This window comes from Cnephaeus nilssonii (assembly GCF_951640355.1).
Source record: "Cnephaeus nilssonii genome assembly, chromosome: 22".
Taxonomy (NCBI): Eukaryota; Metazoa; Chordata; class Mammalia; order Chiroptera; family Vespertilionidae; genus Cnephaeus; species Cnephaeus nilssonii.
Window position 1 is genome coordinate 29,329,896 of NC_137093.1, and position 23,264 is coordinate 29,353,159.

General features: G+C 52.4%; 1 protein-coding gene across 1 annotated transcript; it reads left to right on the top strand.

The window, feature by feature from the left end:
• Nucleotides 1-11: 11 nt before the first annotated feature.
• Nucleotides 12-21,883, top strand: ANHX (anomalous homeobox; the record flags this gene model as incomplete). Its single annotated transcript, XM_079762971.1, has 12 exons — nt 12-90; nt 390-460; nt 1,901-1,999; nt 12,031-12,300; nt 14,278-14,405; nt 16,038-16,161; nt 16,279-16,438; nt 16,854-16,968; nt 17,889-18,178; nt 20,419-20,563; nt 21,573-21,657; nt 21,797-21,883. The coding sequence occupies 12 exons, from the start codon at nt 12-14 to the stop codon at nt 21,881-21,883; spliced, it is 1,653 nt and encodes a 550-aa protein (XP_079619097.1).
• Nucleotides 21,884-23,264: the final 1,381 nt, after the last annotated feature.

Below are 23,264 nucleotides of genomic sequence, written 5' to 3' on the forward strand. Positions count from 1 at the left end.
CCTGGGAAGAGATGCAGCTGCTGGACCCTGCTCAGCAGCACCTGTACAGGAGTGTGATGCTGGAGAACCACAGCAACCTGGTGTCTCTGGGTAAGTGCTGGGGCCCCGAAAGGAACGTGTGGTCTCCAGGCTACTTCTCGGCTGCTTACAGCTGGGAAGTGGGGAGCGGGGCTCTTGTAAAGTACTTAGTGGTTTTAGACTTCTAGTTAGAGGCCAGGCTTTCCTAGGCTCCCTTTGTCATCGGGATATGCTAGTTGAGTGTCTGTATGTAGCCAAAGTACAAAAGGACAGCTTCATCATGCTGCCTCTTAACTCAGTCGTCCCATCCTTCAGCACCCCTGAGCCCTGGGTGGTTTCGGTCGAGACTGTCTGTGGTTCTCCATTCACAGGGTATCAGCCCACCAAACCTGACATCATCTTCCGGTTGGAGCAAGAAGAGCTGCGCGCGATGCAGGGCCGCGTACCAAGTAAAGGCCGTCCAGGTGATTGATCGGGACGTGCAGATTTTTACATTTTTGTTTAGAATCGGTGCGGATTCTGCAGTGATGTGCACCTCGTGTTTGTGCTCCTTCTGTAACCATTCTCTCGTACTTCCTCTCCTCTCTGGCTTTCTCAGTCTTCCTGCTTTCCCATCTAGCAGACGCACTTCATTATGCATCTAAGCAGCTTCTCCTTGATATCACTTGATGTAATTTCCACATCCCTTTTCCTTCCTTCCTTTTAAAGAAATATATTTTAAAATCCCTTACGCTTATATTTCACAGCAGTCCCAACTTCCTTCTCCCTGAAACCACCCTCTCCATGTTTCTCCATGCTGATCACTGATGTTAGCACTCTCCTTGCCAAGTGCATTTCTGCATCATTTGATAGTGTCCGTTTTCCCGCCTGCAGCCTCCCCCTCTGCACCCACTGCACCCTCTGTCACAGTGCACCGTGATGGGATGGTTCTCCTCATACTTCATGGACTTCTCTTGCTGTTCCCTCTGAGTCCAAAGGGGTATATATTTTTTAGCACTTTCCTCATTTAGTATAAATTTAAAAAGATTTCTGTTCTAAACATTAAGTGCTTTATTCTCTTTCACCTGCCCTTCGGTACTGGGTATGATTGGCCCACAAGGCACCTTGCTGCCCGTGCCACTTGCTTATCTCGTTTTCAGAAACTAGAATGGTCCCTCCCACTGCCCGTAGCCACATACCACGTCTCCCACGTGTCTGACTATGGCTGGTGCGTGCTGCTGCGTTCCTGGTTCTCCTGGGTGCTGGGGAGTCAGCTCCCTCCTGTACGTGCCGTTCTCTTCACTGGTTTTACTGTGGTCTCTTAGTGCTTTGGTCCTTTAAAGGAGAAGTCCCCCAGGTTTTCACTTTCCACCCACAAGGCCAACATTGTTTCATTTCTTGTATTTTTTTTTACTGATTAGTCAAGTTTATTCAATTATCCTTTTTATGCTAGTTCTTCTTTTTTTGTTTGTTTGTTAATCCCCACCCCAGGATATTTTTTCCATTGATTATTTTTAGAGTGGAACGGAGGGAGAGGGGTGAGAGAGAGACACACACATTGATTGGTTTTCTCCTGCACATGCCCTGACTGGGCTAGAGATCTAACCGCAGCCCAGGTATGTGTCCTTGACTGAGAATTGAACCAGCGACCCTTCGGTGCATGGGCTATAACTCTAACCAGTGAGCCACACTAGCCAGGGCTATGTTAATTCTGTTTTTGTTGTTGTTAATCCTCACCATAGATACTTTTCTTTTTTTTAAATATATTTTTATTGATTTCAGAGAGGAGGGGAGAGGGAGAGAGAGAAATAGAAACATCAGTGTTGAGAGAGAATCATTGATTGGCTGCACGCCTGTTGGGTGCACAGGTCCTTTATCCTGCTCGACTACGCCCCTCTTCCAGGGACTGGACCTCTTCGGGCGCCGGGCATTTGACGTAGAAGATGTGAGAGGTTGTGGGTATGAGAGAGTCTTTGTTGTAGCCCAAGTAGCCATTGCTACTGTAGGAGCCATTAGACAAAGCAGTTCTTCAAAGGGAAGTCCCATGCTGTAGCTGCACACTGGCTGTGTAACAATACATCTTTCCCACAAAGCAGTAGCAGCCTCCCACATAGGAGCTGTGCGGGAGCCTCACACAGCAGCCATGGTTAGAGTCCCAGCCGCCCCAAGTAGCTGTACACTGGCTGGTCAGTAATGTACTTGATGCTAAGTTGGACAAAAGAGACTTCTTTCTAAATGGTGACATCACTATTTTTGGTTACAGACGGGCATGCCTGCTCAGTGTACATAGTCACATTACTGTGTCCTTGCTCTTGCACCAGCATACAGCAATTTAGCCTTGAACACTCTGATTAGGATTTCCATGCTCAGATTTACTTGAACATCTGGCATACTTTGGACAGGGTTCCCACAACACCCACACTGGGGATCAAGCCTGAAACCCGGACATGTGCCCTTACTGGGAATGGAACCATGACTACCTCCTTCATAGGTCAAAGTTCAACCACTGAGCCAGGCCAACAGGGTGAAGACATACTTTTATTGATTTTAGAGAAAGAGGAAGGGAGAGAGAGAGAGAGAGAAACATCGATATGAGAATGATACATCAACCGGTTGCCTCCCACATGCACCTGACTGGGGATTGAACCTGCAACCTGTGTATGTGCCCTGACCAGGAATCCAACCTGAGACATTTCAGCGTATAAGCATGACACTCCATTCAACCAAGCCACACTGGCCACAGCTTGTTTTTTGTTTATCTGGGAGCTTTTACTAGCTTTTTCCTGTAAACTAGTAGTTTGCAATGTTTTCTGCTTTTTCTCCTGAGCTTCCTAGTATTCTAAGTATTCAAGTATTATTTATTAAACTAGAGACCCGATGCACGAAATTAATGCAAGAGTAGGCTTTCCTTCCCCCAGCTGCCAGCACTGGCTTCCCCCTGGCACCCGGGACCCGGGCTTCCCTCACAGCCCCGGCTTCATATGGAAGTTCGCCCAGAAGGATGTGTGGTCTACTTAGCATATTAAGCTTTTATTATTATTGATGATTGTAACGATTAGAGATTTCATCCATTTTCTTTATATTTTGCTCATTTTTCCTTTTGCCTTTTTTGGCTTGTTTACCCACTGTGCAAGTCTTTTAAACTCAAAACAATCTTTAATTGTTTTCAGTTGCCTATTCCTATCTTTATTTTTAGTTTTCCTTTGTTTTCCCCAGTGCCCAGGAGTTTGGGGATATTTACACTTCAGATTTTACTTATTTTCTGTTTAATATATTAAACTAAAACAATCTGATGGTATGGCATTTTAAGGCAATTTTATGCTATAACATGGTTATGTTATTATTTATAACATGTTTTTATTTCTAGACAAAGTATGGGAATTTGATAATCACACGGAATGGTATCAGGAAAATCAAGGCAAGCTGGGAAATATGGCAAAATACTATGACTGTACTGCTTTGGAAAACTATGTTTTCTTACTACAAATTGTGGTTTTTCAAAACAAAATGTTTATTATGCTGGAAAGAATCCTAATGGGTTTTATGCACAAAGGGAATCATTCCTCCATTCTGAACATGAACAAACTCTTTTTGAAATAAAATACTGTGAAAGTAATGAATCTGGAAAAGTTGTCAACAAGAAGTCACAACTCATGTGCCCACAAATCTATATGGAAGGTAAACCCTTTGAATGCAATTACTGTGGGAAGGTCTTCAGTAGCAAGTCATACCTTGTAGTGCATCAGCAAACTCATGCAGAGGAAAGGCCTTACAAGTGTGATGGATTTGAGAAAGACTTCAGCAGCAAGTCCTACCTCATTGAACATCAGCAGAATCATACAGGAGAGGAATTATGTGAATGCAATGAATGTGGGAAAACATTCTGGATCAATTCACAATTTTCTGTACATCAGAGAATTCACACAGGTGAGAATCATTATGAATGCTGTAAATGTGGAAAAGTCTTCAGTAGGAAAGGCCAGCTTGTTTCACACCAGAGAACTAATTCAGCACAGAAACCTTATGGTTGTAATGACTGTGGGAAAGCTTTCGGTTTGAACTCACAGCTCATTATACACCAAAGAATTCATACTGGAGAGAAACTGTATGAATGCACTGAATGGCAGAAAGCCAGTAATACAAAGTCAAACCTTCTGGTACATCAGAGAGCCCAAACAGGGGAGAAACCTTATAGTTGTAGTGAGTGTGGGAAAGCCTTTACTTTCAAATCACAGTTCATTGTCCATCAGTGGCTTCACACAGGAGTAAAGCCCTACGGGTGCATTCAGTGTGGGAAATCCTTCAGTTTTAATTCACAACTCATTGTATATCAGAGGATTCACATAGGAGAAAGCCTGTATGAATGCAGTGAATGTGGGAAAGCCTTTAATCATAGCATCAGCTCATTTCACACCATAGAACTCATGCAGGGGAGAAGCCTTATGAATGTAGTGTCTGTGGAAAAACTTTTGGTTTGAACTCACAGCTCATTATACATCAAAGAATTCATATAGGAGAGAAACCCTTTGAATGCAGTGAATGTCTGAAAGCCTTTAATACAAAGTCAAACCTTATTGTACACCAGAGAACCCATACAGGGGAGAAGCCGTATGGTTGTAGTGAATTTGGGAAAACATTTACTTTCAAGTCACAGCTTACTGTACATCAGGGAACACACACTTGGGTAAAACCATATGGATGTAACCAGTGTGGGAAAGCCTTTAGTTTGAAGTCACAGCTCATTGTACACCAGAGAAGTCACACAGATGTGAAACCCTATAGATGTAGTGAATGTGGTAAAGCTTTTAGGAGTAAGTCATATGTCAATATACATATGAGGACTCATACAGGAGAGAAACGTCATGAATGCAATGAATGTGGGAAATCCTTCAGTTTCAATTCACAACTCATTGTACACCAGAGAATTCACACAGGAGAAAATCCATATGAATGCAGTGAATATGGGAAAGCTTTTAATAGGAAATATCAGCTCGTTTTACATCAGAGAACTCATGTAGGGGAAAAACCTTATGGGTGCAGTGAATGTGGGAAGACCTTTAGTAGCAAGTCATACCTCATTATACACACGAGAACTCATTTTGGAGAAAAACCATATCAATGTACTAAATGTGGAAAAGCCTTCATTTGGAAGTCACTATTCATTGTGCATGAACGAACTCATGCAGTGGAAAATCCTTATAAATGCAGTCAGTGTGAGAAATCCTTCATTGGAAAATTACGACTTATTGTACATCAGAGAATGCATGCAAAAGAGAAACCCTATGAATGCAGTGAATGTGAAAAGGCATTTTTAAGGAAATCTCAGCTCATTGCACATCACAGAACTCATTCAGGGGAGAAACCTATGGATGTAATGATTGTGGAAAAACTTTCAGAAGTTAATTCTCAGTGCACACCAGAGGACTCATACAGGAGAGAAACCCTGTAAATGCACTGAATGTGGGAAAGCCTTGTGTTGGAAGTCACAACTCATTATGCATCAGAGAATTCATGCAGTTGAGGAAGATTGATGAATTAAAAATCAGAAATTTTCTCTCAAAAGTCAATTCAAATCGAAGAGAAACTAGAAATGAAATCATCCCGTGCACAGGAAAACTTATACTGAATGGAAACCTTATGAAGGCACAGGAAGCTGTTTTTACATCTAAAAAAAATCAGTGCATACACACAGGAACTCCGTGGATTTGGTGAACCCTATGAAAAGGTCATACCTTCCTATAATTTTAAACAGCGGCGGAACCATATGAATGAAATGAATGTTGGAAAGTTGGTTTTTAGAGATGATAAAACTCTGAGGAAATTCCATAAATCAACATCGAATACACTCATTTGAAATTCATAAGTTATTAAACCAGAACTTTTATTAATGATAGAAAAATTCTCTTTATTGCAAAAATCTTAAATGTAACTTTTTGCTAGAATAAAATGACTTACTAAATACCTTTTAGTAATAGGAACCACATATATATTATTTGTTTCCTTTATAGGTGGGTCCGGCAGCTACCTCTTTTGTTATATACAGCAATATGGTGTACATTTCTTTTTAAAATATATATGTATTTTATTGATTCCTAGAGGAAGGGAGAGGGGAGAGAGAAACATCACTGATGAAGGAGAATCATTGTTTGGCTTCCTCCTGCATGCCCCCAGCTTGGAATTGAGCCTGAATTCCTAGTTTATAGGTCAGTGCTCAACCACTGAGCCACACTGGCCAGGCTGGTGTACATTTCTAACTGGTTAGATTATCCTGATGTCTTTAGAATTCCTAATTCCAGACAGTATGTGCACTCATGATGGGATCATCATTCAAGGTGCAATGCCAAGGAATTGACCTTATCACCTAAGTAGGCTGAAGTACTTGGGGCTTCAATTTTTTCATGGACTCATACAGAAAAGCACGTTGAGCTTTTTTTTCCTGGTAGCATCTTCCAATTGTTAATTAGTTCTTTCTATATCTATTACCCAGTGTAGCTTGAGCTATAGTCATTTTTAATTCTACTTCAATTGCCTTTATTTTAGCTATGTGGCATTTTTGTAATACATTTAAGTAATGCTGAAATATGCACCAATAGTTGTAGAGTCATGGTGTTGGGAAATTATTCTACCAGTTGCTTATTTACAAAGTCTGTTTTCTTCACAACCTCACCAATTTGCTTATTGGACTGAGAATTAATTTGAAAGGTCTTGGGTCCCTGGCAAATAGATTAGGACTATCTTGGAGGAATACAAAGATTCAAAACTATAAATATTTCTGAAGCACCCTCCACCTTGTACTCTTTACTTCAGGAGGGAATTCATCTCTTACCCCTCTAAAAATTGTTTCTTCCTTTAAGGAGGTATTTAATAATTTCTGAATGACTAATCCTTATTGTGTTCAGCTCATTATACAGGATACAATCTCAAGATACCTAGGATGAAGCAGGATGATTCACAGAAGGAAAAAGAAAACTTGGATAAAGAAAGAATTTCAGATAATTGCTAAAGGATGTCCCGTAAATCTGAGAAATACCATGAATATGTATTTTGTCATTAATGTTCCACTGAAGATACAAAATAAGAATAAGCACCTAAGGGAAATTCTACATTCAATTTACTATTACCCAGGGTCACTTAGAATGTAAGTTACTGTATTGTGTGATGCAAATCCACATTCAACCAAGAAGATGGTAATCCAATACTGTGGGAAAGGATAGTACTGGATTTTGTTTGAAGCTTAAAAACAATGGGAAACTTACCAGACAAATGAAACTTCACAATGATTCAGTGTACAACCATTAAACAAAATGGAATTTCTGTTAAAAAATCTAATCTCTGGTGTGGGAATCTACCTAGTCCTTCCAACCCAGCCCTTAATAGTTGATAATTTTTTTAAAAATTCACGGAAAGTTAATTCCAACATTTAACAATATTTCCCAGTAAATAGACATAGGGGGAAGGAGAGAATGACTTATAGGTCATATGAACATAGATTTAAAAGTCCCAAATGGAATAACAAAATGCCTGTCATCGTGTGTATGTTTTTTGAGAAGCCATGTCATTGTTACATGTAGCAGACCACTGTAGTGTCCGCTGCACCAGTGTCACTGGTTTTCCTGATGGCAGTGTAGGTTGCTAAAAAGCTCCATTTCTCCATTTTGTTTGTAATGAAGTATAATCATGCTGCTAAACTCTGAGTAATGATATGGAAGTACGAGTTGCTGAGAGGGTCTAATATGAAGGTTCTTCAGAAGGAAAACAAACTCCTGGGAAAAGCCCCCTCGTGTCTTTTCATCTTTCCTGTTCAACGCTCAGCACGTCATGGTTTGGGTTTTCGTAGCCATCCTAGAACCTGAACTCCTCTGGAGGAGGGAAGCCACCCCAGAATGGAGAGGGACTGCCTGTCTGATAACGGTGGAGCTCCTTATAGGCACCTAGACTGCCAACATCTGGGCATGTTTTACACAAAAGAGAAAACTGGGTTGTTTCTCCCTCTTTTGGGGCGGGGAGAGAATTGGTTCCTTTATATGCAGCTGAATGTGACCCTAATTGGAACACGGGCTGTTTGGAAGACAATATCAGTAAATCATTTCATAAAAATAGCCACACTCCCAGAAAAAAGAAAAAGCCCTATGATTATCTCCCTATGTATAGATAATTCAGTTGATGGAATGTAAAAACCATAAATATTTTAAAATACGAAATAAGAAATGAACTCCTTTGACCCCTCAAGAAGTTTGTCATAGTTAATGTTTAAACAGTAGACATGTACCCTTGAATTTAGAAAGTTACAAGGATGCTTATCACTTTTATTGAACAACGTAATGGGAGTTCTAGCCAAGGTGTGAAAACAGAAAGTTATATAAGGAATTGTTGGTTATGTCAGAAACCAAAAATTTCCAATTTTTACCAATCAGTCATGTTCTGGTTACACCAACGGGGTAAGCTACAAAATTAACAACACAAAGAAACCCAAATGAACAAAGCGCTAGAAACTAAGGAACGTCTTATGTAAGGGAAGAGGTGCTCTCCTCCTGGGTGCAGCTGCAGGAAGAGGTGGGGTCCTGCGGAGTAAAGGACACGCTGACCCGTGGCCTGTGGCTGGCAGGACGGTTAGAAACCCAGAGGACCACACCACAGAGGAGTTTCCAGCCAGCTCTCCGTGGGTCCTCATGGGACCCCTCCCTGGAGATGGGATGACAAGTGTGAGGTTGGCAGAGAAAGCTGAAAACAAAAGCTTTTGCTGACACGCCCTGGTCCTTCTCTAAGTGCAAGGCAGATGCTATCTGAAGGCAGGAAGGTGGACAAGGCAATAGTTAAAGGAACCTCGTTAGAGGCGATCCGTGCTTTTAGGCTGATGGGTGGGTAAAGGACTCGGAGAACACACCATCCTTTGCCTGTTGCTCCCCCTGCCCCCCCCCGCCGCCCCCTCATGTGTATGAAAACCACCCCAATGCACTTAGGGCTTTGCACTACCGAACCTGGGAGAAGGTTCAGGAGAGCTGAGACAGGCTCTCCCAAGGCATCCTGGGCCTCCACACAGGGGAAGCTCAGAAGGCAGAACGGAAAGCAGAGGGATCTCGGCATCCCAGAAAAGCACGCAGGCTGCACGGCCAGGAGATGGCTCACGTTTTCAGAAAGCTGTTGGCTTGCCTGTGAGCCCACGCAGTTGGCAAACATTTCCACGTTCCGATCCCAGGCCCCGCTGAGGGAAACATCCTGCCCTCAGCATAGTTGGACGAAGTGAACTAAATCTAACCTTAAATTGCAACAAAGTCCACGCCAGCTTAAGTTCAGGCCAGATTGATTCTGTCTCACGCATTCTCCTAATTTAACGCCTGACATTTGAAAATATGTACCCTTTCCTGGAAATACCCAGGGCAAAGGAAATTGTCAGGAATAAAGAGTAATAATTCTAAAAGTATTTCACCAAAAATAAATCCTACGTGTGCATGCACTTAACACTAAAGCTTAAAAATCATGAAAAAGTGGAGGTGAGAGAAATGCACTCTATAATCGTAGTTGGACACGTTTTTCATTAACTTGGAGAACAGATTTCAGCTGTCTGGACTGCTTCCAGATTTTCACTTGAACAAACCAAGTGTTTGTCTTTGTGCCGAGCTTTTCGCATAAGCTGGGAAGTGGGAGAACTTTTCCTCCTGGTAACACTTGGCCGCCCTTTGAGCGCCAATGGGCAGCCTCCTGGTCTGTCCTGTCCAGGGCCCTGGACGCCGCAGCTCATTGTCACCGCACAGAGCACCGCGCGAGCCGGGCCTTGGCACCCAGCGCTGCCAGCGCTCTGACCAGGGTCGGCGAGGACCGGGCCCAGCTCGCCGCGGCGAAGAGTCCTCAGAGCGGGCTGCCCGCCCTGGCGTGGGGGTGGGGTCACTGGGCGCTCTCCTTGCGGGCCCTGCGCAGTGGACCCCGCTCCTGACCCAGGAGCCCTACGTCCCCACGGGGCCTCTGCGCCCACCCTGTGCCTCTGGCTCTGGGTTTGAAAGGCGCAGTCGCCCCGCGGGGCTAGGGAGGCGGTGTGGGTCCCCGAAGGCCCACAATCGGGGTGTGGGGTGTCTGCCGCTAGCGGGGACCCGGGCAGGTTTTGGCCCCGAGGTCCACCCACGCTGGAAGCCTGGGGTCATCCAAGGGTCGCCGCTTCCTCCTGCCCCCGCCTCCTGGGCGTGTAGGCGGCGGCGCCCTGTCCTCCCCCGACGCCCACCGCCCCCAGAACCTGCCGCTCTGCCCCGGCCGAGGACTCCCAGAGCCAGGCTCGACGGCACCTCCGAACCCCAGAACCTCCCTGCGCACCCCGGGCTGCAGGGACCCAGGGCACAGGGACCGGGGCGCCGACACCCGCATCGCGGCAACAGGCGGGGCTCTCGCCGGATTGGCCGGGGCCTCGATACTTTGTAGCGACCGCACCTTCCGCGCTGCCGGATGGCCGCCGCCTTGGCGCCTCCTCCCCGGAGGTGCGGGCTGAGCACGTGCGCGCCGGGCGAGCACGGAAGTGGCGTGGGACGGCGGGGGGGGGGGGCACCCCAGCGGCCCCCAAGTGCACCCGACAGAGCAGCACTCGTGGCCTCCGCGGGGAGCCGGACGGGAAAGGTACTCGCCTCGGGCCGCCACCTGGGGAGTGGGGGGGGGTCGGGCCGCCCGGCAGAGCCCCCTTCCGTCCCTCGTCCCCGCCCAGGGCCGGTCCCCTCCGTGTCCGCATGCGCCCAGCCCTCCTGTGGCGCGGGCTCCGGACGGAACCGGGTCCTGAGCGGAGCTCCCCCCCTCCCGCCCCGTCCATGTCCTGGAGCCTCGGCTCCCGCAGGGCCGCGGGGTCCAGGGCCGCCCGCCCGCCGCGGCGGGGAGAATCGCGGCGCGGAGAGGGGAGCGTCCGCGGTGGGTGCGGAGCCGGGCGCTGAGGGGCGCTGCGGGGCGCTGAGCGCCGGCCTCGTGGGAAGCTCAGCAGCAGCTGCTAGACTCGTAGGTGCCGGAGGCTCTGCCGGCTCACTGGGCCCGGAGCCTGGTCCACAGAGGGAGGTGTCGTCCATGAAGCCATGGGCGTTAGGTATTCGCCTCGAAAAGCAGCCACCAGCCAGCTGCCTGAACCTCCGCGGGTGGGAGCCGTGGGGGCGGGTTCCGGCCCTTTTTCGCGGGATGCGATGCAGGACCAGCATCGGCGCCGGGAAATGCCTGTCGTAGCGGATAAGCGTTCTCCGTGGTTAAAATAGGTGCACGTAGGCGTCGATTTGTATAAAAAAGCTCACAAAACCTTCAAGTCCACTTGCTATAGCTTACATGCCTGGGCGGGGGGGCACAGAGTGGCTTTGGGGTGCAGTGGGTCAGCGCTCTTTGGGGCCCCACTCGGGTCTGAGCCCGGCACTAGCGGCCCAGGGAGGCCAGCCCCACCCATTCCTTGTGTAGGTGCTTTTTCTTCAGTGTCTGTGACTAGGGCAACCGTTAAATCTCTGTGCTTTCCAAATGATGAGTTTGACGTTTTTTTGTTTTCCCCCCAAAATCAAAACAGTTAAAACCAGACGGTACTAGTCCTCTTCCCGCAGGGCCCATGTCCCCTGTTACATGAATGTAAATGGCGTCTGCCCAGCCCCCGGCCCGGGCGCCTCCTAGCGGCTGGGAGAGGCGTTGGTATCCGATTGGCAGATGCTGGGGAAACCTGATGGCCCCCAGCACACATGCTCACTGCCCCCACCGAGCCCAGAGGAGGGAAACAAAACTTAACTACCACATGGAGAAGGACAGGTGCAAACAGGGTCAGAGGACAGAGGGGGGCACCTGGGGGTGGGCGGAAGGTGCAGAGGAGTGAGGGACAGCACCCAGCTAAGTCGGGTGCACAGTGGGGCCAGACCGATTTGTAGGGACTGGAAGGAAGTGCCATGGGCCTGGTCCCCCGCCGTCCTCAGTAACCTCTCACTATTGACACCTGACCAGTGCCCGTAGCAGGAGGGGCCGCTCAGAGCTGGTCTGAGGATTCAAGTACTATCAGCCCAGAGTCCGAGCTGGCTCTTGTGATGCCTACCACCTTGTTTGCAGAGGGACGCAACCCAGCCCAGGATGCAGAGCTTCCTGCAGCTGCTGCGGGAGAGTGGAGGCGCCGGCCCCCCCGTGGAGGAGTTGGTGAGGCTCGCGGGCAGCCTGTGCCGGGACCTGCAGGACGACCTCGCCCAGGCGCAGCCCTTGGTCACGGCTGTGCTGGAGAGCCAGCTCCGCCTGTACCTCCTGGACAACAAGGATGTGGCCCTGGTGTGCGCCCGCGTGCTGGCCCAGCAGGAGCAGCACCAGGCCGCCTGCAGGCTGTTGGAGGTAGGACTGGTGTTGTGGTGGGAGGTGCAGAGAGAGGGACAGCAGCCACTAGCATCCTGAGCAAGATGGAAAGTCCATACGCCAGCCAGATCCTGGAGAGAGGTTCTTGTAAACAAGCCAGGATGGTCCCCTCTCACATTACCAAGGTCTGAATAGCGTGATTATCCGAGAAAAATGGCCCATTGGTGAAATCCTCACTGAGGGGGGGTCCCAGCTTGGAGTGCCGGCTACCAGTCGAGTAGCCAGCAGTCAAGCAGACCCGGCACCTCTGTCCCTGAGCCAAAGGCCCGCTCTCGGAAACTCGGAAACCAGAAACATCTGTGCCCCTCACCTGGGGGCACTGGGAGCCTCGCTCATTCTCCACAGAAACATGACCTGCATTGATGTGAAGGAATTAGCGGTCTTTACTTATTTACCTAGTGGACAGTGGTCCATTTTGCTGCCTACATATTGACCTGTTTGAATGCAGTATGCTGCCTGCCCCAGCCTATATGGGGTGGCACGTACTATCTAGTGTGTGCCTGTGTTACTTCATAAAATCCGAGAAATTCTGAATTCCAACGTACAGACAGCTCAACAGGCTTCAGTATGGATCTGAGGGCCCATGTTTCCCTGTTTGAGCACACACTTACCGTAAAGATAGTCAATTCTTCCAAGATTCTTGTATTCCCACCCCTCCAAGCCAAGAGGCGCCCTCCTCCCCCCTCTGCCCTCATGCAGCAGCTGGAGGAAGTTGTGAAACTGCAGGTGGGATCATGTGTGCACCAGGGCCTGGGGCCGGAGCCTGCCTGCTCTGCAGGCCTGAACCCCACTTCCCCTTCCTCCGAGTGGCCCATGCTGGCTTCCGGGCTGTTCCTAGACTTTCCACGACATTTCTTTGTGTCGTCATTTCTATGCCCACGTCATTCCCTCAGCTTGGTGCCTTCCTCCCTTCCAGGTTTCTGCTGTACATGTCACCCCGTCTGGGTGGTGCCCCTGTAGCCTCAAGTGCACCCCCACATTCAGCCCTCGGGTTCCTCCCTCCGGTTGTAATTCGAGTCCATTTGTGCTTCCTCTGTCTCTCCTGGCTCCACTGTGGGTCCAGGAGGGAGGGGCTGTGCCCTGTTCTCGTTGCAATCGATGACACCCAGCATAGCCCGGCGACATGGGAGGGGCTCCAGTGTTCAACTCTGTCCGAATAAATGGGTGAAGTAAAGAAACAAGGGCACCCACAGTTAGAGGCGTGGTAACTGCCATGAAGGTCTCAGCAATGAAATGTATGAGTGACACCAGTGCGGATAGACTCCCAGGAGAGGGATCCCAATTCCGTCAGGATGGCTTAGACACGCTCTGAAGAGGTGCCGTGGAGCTGAGACCCGAGAGCTCATGCCGGAGCCACCACACGTTTCAGGCCCAGGCCGTCCTGCAGCAGGGAGAGTCCGTGGTTTCCCGACTGTTGTGCCTGAGGCTGATGGCTGATCCCACCGGAGACTGTAAGTCACAGCCCAGCCACATGGGCTCTTTCTGATGATCTGCACCTCTCTCGCCAAGATGGCGCTGGGAACGCGGCGTTAAAGGTGAGAAACACAGACGGGTGTCCAGGGGAGGCCAGTGCCAGACGTCCTGGCCATCTTCAGAGCGTGGTTATTGGACCAGGGCACCCTGGGCTTCTCTCCACTTCCCTGCTGGTGGGAGAAAACAGCTTTTCACAGAAGACACGGGCCGAGCTTTGGAGCCTCAAAGTGACAATGTGGTCGTCAATGACAACAGCCCTGCCTCCTGGGTGGCTGCCAGCCAGTCGCCTACCTGCCCTTTCCTCTTGCTCCTCACCGCCGAGGAGTGACTGAGCTGTCCCCACCTCGTGTGCTTTGTGGGAGGGCTGACGTGCTGGTGTGAGTGGGTGCCCAGCAGTGAGCAGCTCCTCTCAGAGTCAGGTCCGGGTGATGGCAGGGCTACAGGGTGTGAGGTGGCCAGGTCTCAGCAGGCTCTTCTCCACAGGGGTGCTGGGTGCCAGGAGGCAGTCAAGAGCTGGTGCAGCTCTGGAATGACATTCACTACCATTTGGTCATGAAGAGGCTAGGTGTGGCCACGCTGACCTCGGTGCAGAAGTTCCGCTGCAGGAAGAGGTAGGCGGCTGAGCTTTATTTGTGCAGAGGGAGGGGGGCGGCGGGTTCCTGTAAGAGCGCGGGGTGGAGGTGTTCCAAGCATCCCTTCTCCCCGAATACATCTCCTGTGAGCAGAAACATCGACGCGAGGGAGACAGAGGCAAAGCCCGGTTCCAGGCCAGACACAGAGACTGTAGAGCTTTGCTCCTGATCGTGGGGTCCCCGCTGGTCTGCAGGCCCCCAGGTTTCCTGAGCTCCCGACAGCCCAGGTGCAGGCTTCTCAGCCCCAGGTCCTGGTTCCCGGCCTTGTTGCCAGAAGAGACCCATTCCTTTCGGACCAGAGAGAATTGTTTCCTGCTGCTTGCAGAGAGTGAGCCATGTCCTCCGACCCGACATTTAATCAGCCTCGGTGTCTTCAAGTGTGCAGGCGGGTGGGTCCAGCACGGGAAATGGTTTGGGACCAGCAGAGGCCCTTGTTGTGGGTGCCATTGGAGGTGCCGAGGACCGAGACTGGGCTTTGCTCTCCAGAGCTGACCTATTGGTAGACGATAGACAACAGTCAAGGAAACACTGTACATCCCATGATTCAGAGCGAGGAAGGGGGAGACAGAGACGGTCCTCAGAAGGGGGCTGTGACCCATTGTTCTTGCTGCAGGGAGGGCTGCGGTACAGGCCTGTCCAGTCCTTGGAGGAGACACCTGAGCAAGTGGATGGTGGTCCCCAGGGGCACAAGGCGGGGGGGGGGGGCGGGCATTGGAGTTACAGCAGAGGCCAGTGCAGGAGCAGGAGCTGGAGGTTCGGAGTCTCTGGCAGTGGCTGAAGAAAGGGTTGTGTTAGATAAAGTCTGGCCCTCCCTAGGCGGTTTGGCTCAGTGGATAGAGCGTTGGCTTGCTGACTGAAGGGTCCCAGGTTCGATTCCGGGCAAGGGCACAGGCCCAGGTTTCGGACTCAATTCCCAGTAGGGGGCGTGCAGGAGGCAGCCGATCCATGATTCTCTCTCATCATTGATGTTTCCATTTCTCTCTCCCTCTCCCTCTCTTAAATCAGTATAAATATATTTTTAAAAATAGAGTTTGGAGGATTTACCGAGGGCGTGGGTGTGTTTGAGGAGGAAAAGAAAGAATCAAGCCGGGCTCAGTGCTCTTGGCCTAGCGGCTGGAACGGGGTGGCTTCTCACCGTGTGTGCAGGACGGGGGCTGAGGGGTGTGCGGAGGGCTGGGGACAGGCTCACTTGGGATTTGGGGTGAGTGGGGTGCCTTTTGGACATCCAGGGCATTTGTTCAGTTGGTGTTTGGATGTTAAGTTTTGTGTAGACAGGTGCTATTTGTTTAGACGTCACTGTTTTCTTTTAAAACAACTCACCTTCACAATGATCAAGCATAACCCATCTCGGCATCCTCCTCATGCGGCTTCCCCAGTTCTTGGCCATTTGTCAGCGCTGGCATCTCACTGCACGTCCCGGCAGGCCTGGTGCGACCTTGCAAGTGGGTCCGGGGAGCCCCCACCCCTTCAGGGGCTGTGCCCCTGGGACCTGGCAGCATAGAAACTGGGAGGAGTGACCCGTGAGCGGAGAGTGTGCAGGGCGCCGGAGGTTTAACTGGAGGGGTACCAGGGAGAAAGGAGGCTGTGACACCCCCTTTCCGTTCTCCCCAGGAACCCGCCGCCCCCCTCCCTCTGCCCTGAGGGACTGAAGAGCCGCAACTTCCCCAGGGAGGTCCGCCAGAAGCTGCAGAACTTCGCCTCGGGTGTGAGCAGCAGCCCCAGCAAGGCCGAGCGGGTGAGAGCCCTGCTGCACGGCGTCTGGCCTCTGGTGACTTGCGTGCACCCCCCTCCCCCGTGTACCCTCTCTCCCCCCGCACCCTGCTGCTGGGCTCCAGATTCCGTGTTTCTACAGGAGGCCCTGGCTGCGGAGACCCGCCTCACCGTGGAGCAGGTCTACAACTGGTTCGCCAATTACCGCAGGCGCCAAAGGGCGGGTCTCCAGCATCTGGAGCCGCAGCCCTCAGGCCACCGACACCCTGGTTTCATGGGTGGTCACCCGCCTCAGTGGGCAGGTGAGTGTCCCACAGGTCCCCATGCTGGGAGCTGACCTTAGCCGCCCGGTCACCGCACCGTGTCCAGGGCCAGGCCTAACCCTAACCCTAACCCTAACCCTGACCTCGTTCACCCTGAGGAGCAAGAACAGTGAGGCTAAGGGTCATACGGGCTGTGGCTGCCCTCGTGTGTGTGTGTGGGGCCCACTGGCCAGGGCCACGTCAGTAGATTTGGGGAGCGAGCGGGCCAAGCACCAGGGTGCAGGTGTCTAATTAGGGATTGTTGCTCAGAGTAAAAGTGGATCACGTGACAGAGCGTGTGGGAAGGACTCAGGGGTCCCACCTTTTCCCACAGCAGGGCTCCTGGGACCGCTGGGAAGGAGGCTGGAACTGAAGGTCCATCCAGCCTCCCTCCCATCTGATCGGCTTTCTACAGGTGAGGGAAATGGGCCGGCACGGACCCTGGTGACCACTCAAGGGCTGTGGCAGCCTCCGACCCTGGCCTCGGACGTTTCTGGAGACGAGACAGTGCCCGAATCGCTGACTCCGAGGTACTGCCATTCCCATGGGCTGTTCTCCCGGCTCAGCTCCCCCCCCACCTCAGTAGGAGACCGGGTGGGGAGTGAGCATGGGCGTGCTGGGCCAACTGGGACCAGGTCAGCGAGGGCTGTGGCCGCAGGGGTGCGGGCGCCCTGCTAGGAGCCCAGGTCAGGGACCCGGCACTTGTTCACCAAGACTGACTCACAGCCTGGTGTCCTGGGCATGATGGAGAAGGGAAAACAGACGCAGAAAGAAAACACCCAAACCTGTCGCCTGAGGGCACACCCACCCCGCTGTCAGCTCCCCACCCACCCCGCTGTGTTAGTTTTTTCCTGGTATATTTTGTGGTTGGTTTCATTGGGTTGATCCTAGCCAGCTCTGCCGGTTCCTACGGCACCAGGATCGTGCCTGGGCCTGGCACCTGACGTCCCGTGACAGCACCAGCTGTGTTTCTAGGCGGGTTCTTGTGACCTCCCTGTTTCTCTCTCTTCACCTGTGAAGTGGGGACTGGTAGGCCCTGCCCTGTGGTTGTTGCAATGGTTCCTGGGGTGGGGGCTGTTGGCAGAGCCCAGGAGCACCATCTGGACACTGAGCATTTGTGGATCATTAACTCTTTACACTATTATCCACTCTGCCTTGTGTTCCTTTGAGACCAATCCTTGATTATTCAGTCGCCTGCTAGGCCCTTCCTGACACCGGCTAGCTTTCAGTGCCGTGGGAGAGTGCCTCCTTGAGGCCTTTGAAGGAACTGCGAGCGTATCTATCTTGGGTTTCCAGTCATCCTTCCTTCTAAGTGTCTGTAGAGTGTTAGCAGCCACAGGGCGAGCAGTGAAGGCAGCAGGATTGGGGAGTGGTGGCCCCTGCTGTCAGGGACTGTCCTGGCCGGAGTGAGCCTCCATCCACCAAGGGACAGTGTTTGTGGGTTTCCCAGCTCTCTCCAGGGCGGTGAGATGTACCCGGAGGGGCCTGGCCGCGACCCATCCACTCTCCCCGCCGTCTACCCTGACACTGGCCTCAGTGGGCTGGCTGGCCGCAGCGACTTGCTGGACCCTTCAGCTGCACCCAAGCCATGGCTGGTGTCCCTCACACTGGCGTCCCCCAGGGACGTTTCTGCTCAGACTGGACAGCTGGTGCCCAGCCATGGGCTGCACTTCTGGATGCCCCCTTCGGATGCCTCTATGTCCGTGTCCATCGCCACGCTCGCCGAGCCCAGCTCCACAGGTGAGTCCACTCCACTGGGACCATGAGTTTCTGCACCAGAGGCTGCAGCCATGGGAGGCTCAGGGGCGGGGAGGGGGTGGGCGGGAGGTATGGGAAGGGTAAGGGCTTCCGCCTGAACCCTGTGTTTGATTAGACCCAAACAGTGAACCTCAAAGAGGCTCTTCCGACAAACATCCCAGGTTATAGTTCTCATTTGTTTTATTTGTCAAAGTAAAACATGCACGTGAACCAAAATAAGACCACGAGGAAAGAGCAAAAATGAAACGAAGCATGCCCTAACCAGTTTGCTCAGTGGATAGAGTGTCAGCCTGTGGACTGAAGGGTCTCAGGTCCGATTCTGTCAAGGGCATGTACCTTGGTTGCGGGCACATCCCCAGTCGGGGGCTTGCAGGAGGCAGCTGATCGATGTTTCTCTCTCATCGATGTTTCTAATACTCTATCCCTCTCCCTCTTTGTAAAAAAATCAATAAAATATACTTAAAAAACAAAAAACGAAGCAGCTGCCAGCCCTCCACTCTCCACTCGGTGCACTTGCCTACCTGCCAGCACCTGCCACTACAGCAGAGTGTCCAGCTGGGCATGTGCCCTTGACCGGAATTGAACCCAGGACCTTTCAGTCTGCAGGCTGACACTCTATCCACTGAGCCACAGCAGCCAGGGCCACAGGGGCTTATCTTTAAGAGTAAGTGACATTCTGCCCGGCCGGCGTGTCTCAGTGGTTGAACATCGACCTATGAACCAGGAGGTCACGGTACGATTCCTGGTCAGGGCACATGCCTGGTTTTCAGGCTTGATCCCCAGTGTGGGCATGCAGGATGCTACCTGTCAATGATTCTTTCATCATTGATGTGTCTCTCCCTCTCCCTTCCTCTCTGAAATCAATTGGAAATATATATATATATATATATATATATATATATATATATATATATATATATACACACACATACATACATATTTATATTGCTATATTTATATTTATATATATATACTGAGTCCTGGTGCATGAATTCGTGCATGGTTGGGGTCCGGCCAGCCTGGCCAGGGGGAGGGGACATGGGCGGTTGGTCGGCCTGCCTGCTGGTCGAACTCCTGGTCAAGGGGACAATTTGCATATTAGCCTTTTATTATATAGGGTATATAGTGAGTGGCCAGATTATTATGCATTCAGAGATCATCATCATCTGGCCACTCCCTGTATATCCTATATAATAAAGAGGTAATATGCAAATTGACCATCACTCCAACATACAAGATGGCCGCTCCCATGTGGGCACAAGATGGCTGCCACAAGATGGCTGGCAGGGGAGGGGAGTTATGGGTGACAGGGCCAGCAGGGGAGGGCAGTTAGGGGCGACCAGGCCGGCAAGGGTGGGGAGTTATGGGTGACAGGGCCAGCAGGGGAGGGCAGTTAGGGGCGACCAGGCTGGCAAGGGAGGGCAGTTAGGGGCGACCAGGCTGGCAAGGGAGGGCAGTTAGGGGCGACCAGGCTGGCAAAGGAGGGCAGTTAGGGGCGACCAGGCTGGCAAGGGAGGGCAGTTAGGGGCGACCAGGCTGGCAAGGGAGGGCAGTTAGGGGCGACCGGGCTGCAGGGGAGGGCAGTTAGGGGCGACCGGGCTACAGGGGAGGGCAGTTAGGGGTGACTAGGCCAGCAGGGGAGGGCAATTAGGGTTGACGAGGCCAGCAGGGGAGGGCAGTTAGGGGCAATTGGGCCAGCAGGGGAGCAGTTAGGCGTTGATCAGGCTGGCAGGGAGTGGTTAGGGGGTGATCAGGCTGTCAGGCAGAAGCGGTTAGGGGCAATCAGGCAGGCAGGTTGGCGAGCAGTTGGGAGCCAGCAGTCCTGGATTGTGAGAAGGGGTCCCAAAGAGAGAGAGAGAGGACAATGTTCTGTGAAATAATGTGAGTGGAGAAAGGGGCAAGGTAAGGTTGTGGCACCTCGTACCTCAGTGAAGCCAAAGGTAAAATGACAATGTCCCGGCCTCACATGGCAGTGGGGTGGTCAGATTCGGGTGCTGAGTCTTAGGCGGGGGACAGTCAGACAAGGCAGCATTGGCCTGTTTTGTCCTCTGGAAGCCTGAAGGTGCCGCTGAGATGAACAGTTGTGTCCAGTCCTTCTTCAGGGAGGGAGGCTGCGGGCTGCGGCCAGGCAGGCTGGACACTCCTGTCCTGCAGGTCTTGGCTGTGCTGTGTGAGCTGGGCCCTTCCTCCCCGCAGTGGGCTGTGGCCTTTCCTTCATGCAGGGTTCCCTGACCCACCCGGCAGCCACCCCCAGAGCGCCTTCCTGGAGGATGGTCCGGGCACCAGCGTCAGCCAGGCAGGACAGGCAGGCAGCTTCCTGGTGAGCCAGCCCCCGCCACAGGCTCCGGAATTGGTCCCGCCCCCGAGGTAAGTCCGCGGAGCCCTGGCTCACAGCGTTGGCTGAGCTTGTGCTGATGAAGTCCTTTGCTCACAGGTTTCTGGAAACTACAACCGTCCCCTAGCCTGTGTCTCCCGAAGAGAAGAGGGTGGTTTTTGCCCAGACAGAACTCCTGGGAACATGAGAGTGGACAGGACATCTGTGCTGTGGACGGTGTTTAGGCCTCTTCCCTGAGATTGCCCTGGCACCCAGCAGCCTCTTTCTTGCATTTTCTCTTTTCCAGCTAAAGGCTGTCAGGATTTCTGAGCAGCATAGAGATCCTGGTTTCATTTGCAGAGTGAAGTTTTAAAGGCCTTGGCAGCCTAGGTGCTGTGGAGCGGCCGTGGGCAGGGACAATGGTCCAGGAGCCGGCACACAGGAGGGACGGACGAATGTGCCAGGGGGGGGGGGCGGTCCTCTGCTAGATGGAATTTCTGAGAGGGACCCCCAGGACTGGGTCCCCAGAGTTTGTGTCTCACTAATCTGTCACTGAAGGCCAGGTGCCAAGTGAGGGCAGAATTATAGGGGGACATGAGAGGGAGGGGCAATCCCAAGTCAGATGGTGGGAGAACCCTGACTGTTCTCCACAGTGACATGGAGTCCGGGACAGACGTGTGCAGTTGCCTTTAGGGACCTGCCAACAGGTCTCCCTGGGAGCTGCACCACCACCATCCCCACCATCCCTCTGCTCCCTTGGTTTGGGTGTAAGGTGCTCTGTCTCCTTCACTCCCCCAGCCCGTCCCTTCTACGTGACCGTGCTGCACCTGTCCTCTGTGAGCCACTCTGGTGCACTACCCACCGAGCCATGTGCTTGTCATGTCCCACAGGCCCTGCTGGGCGCTGTGCCCTGAGGGCTCTCAGGGAGGAGATGGGTCTGAGGGTCTGGCACCTGGGGGGCTCCTGGTGCGCAGACACCCTCAGGCATGTTCCCAAGGGGTGGAAGGGGTGGCTTGGCGCCCACTGGAGACCAGCCCTGTTCTGACGTGGCCTCTTCTCCAGCCTCCCGGAGCTGGCTCCTGCCACGTCGACCTTTCCCGGGCCCGTGCCTGCTGGGGAGCTGAGCGAGCCCTTACCGTCCAGCCAGGTGAGGCTTTCCTAGGAGGCACTGTGGGTCCCTCACTCCTGGATTCATGCCTGCCTTTAGAATGAACACGTCGGCCAAAGATGAGCTGGGGGAGCCGGGCAGGGACGCCTGCATGTGCAATGCTGTGTTGGCTTTCCAGGTGCCGTGGTCCGACAGCCAGGCCTCCAGCGATGCCTTCTGGGTGGCTAGGATGCTCCTGGATCTTGCGGGGGGCAACCTGGGCTGAGCTGCCCCCGGGAGCCAGCCCAGCATCCCAGGGAAGACAGGTGTGCACATTCGACCGTTCAGTGCAAGTTACAGAGCCTCCTCCTGATGAGAAGAGGAGGTTCCCGCCTTCCCTGGGGGCTCAGCTGGGAGGTGTGTGCGCCCCTGGCCCGCGCCCTGTTGGCGCCGTTGTTTGGCAGCTCCCGATGTTGGAGGAAGCGTTTGAGAAATCTTCATGGATCCCAAGTCTGAGGGTGTGTGTTCCACTCGGACCACGGCAGACGTTAGGGCCACCCCGAGCAGCTGTGGGCAGGAGACTGTTCCCCTGCCGGCCATCCTCCCGCCCGCCCTGCGCCAGGCCAGACTCCCAGCAGCTAACGTGGTGCGTGGGCCGTGGGAGCGTGCTGGCACTTCCGTGCCTGTGGGGCTTCTCCAAGTGGCGTGGGGTGTCCCAGCAGGTGGTGGGTGCCTTTCACTCTAAGGTTGTAATCCGTTATGTTTGCCACATGTTCTGTTCAATTAAATTAAAGTTCCATGCTCTGGACGCCTCGTGCTTATTCACCCTGCGCACTGCCTGTCGCTGTAGCTGTCTGTCCCTGACCAGCATTGCACAGCACGGGCGCGCAAACCCAGGCATCACAGACATTGTGTCTCCTGTCTCCGTGTTACACACAGGGTCACGGGGGACATCTCTCCCATCTGCCCTGATCGGATGGTGATGTGGGAACAGGAGCTGCCCTGGGCGTGGCAGGGGCCGGACACAAGCACACGGACCCTGGCGCCCTGTGTGTGGTGTCCCTCCTAGCGCCGGTGACCTCCTTTGCCCAGGTGACTTTGACATTCAGGACTGTCACCTCCAGGAATCGTCCTAAGAGCCTCACCTTCTCTATTGTGCCAGGTGATGTGTGTTGAACAGGTTGTGTGTGTGTTACAGTGAGGAATAAAGGCACATGTGTGCCCCTGGTGCTCATGGGATAGTAGGGGAGATGAGAACAGTAGGTAGTCCTGAGTTGTTGCCAGCAGGATGGTGTGAATGAGGGGCAGCTGAGATCCAGGGTGTGTGGAAGCCAGTGCTTGAGTGGCTAGACACTGTGAGCTCCCTGAGCTCAGCCACCACAGCTGCAGGGCCCTCGGCCGCCTCCTCCATTCCACCCTGTCAATCTGGGGCCCATATCATCCCACCCTCATGACCAAAACCTTCCACCCAGACACATTCATTCACACCCCTCACATTTTTCATTCCCCCAAACCACCAACCTTTGATTTCTAAAATCTTACCTAATAATAGAAAAACATGTAAATTGACCATGCCTCCACTATGCCCACAGCAAATCAGAGTGAGTATGCAAATTAACCCAACAAAGATGGAGGTTAATTTGCATATATACCTGGGTCCCGGCACC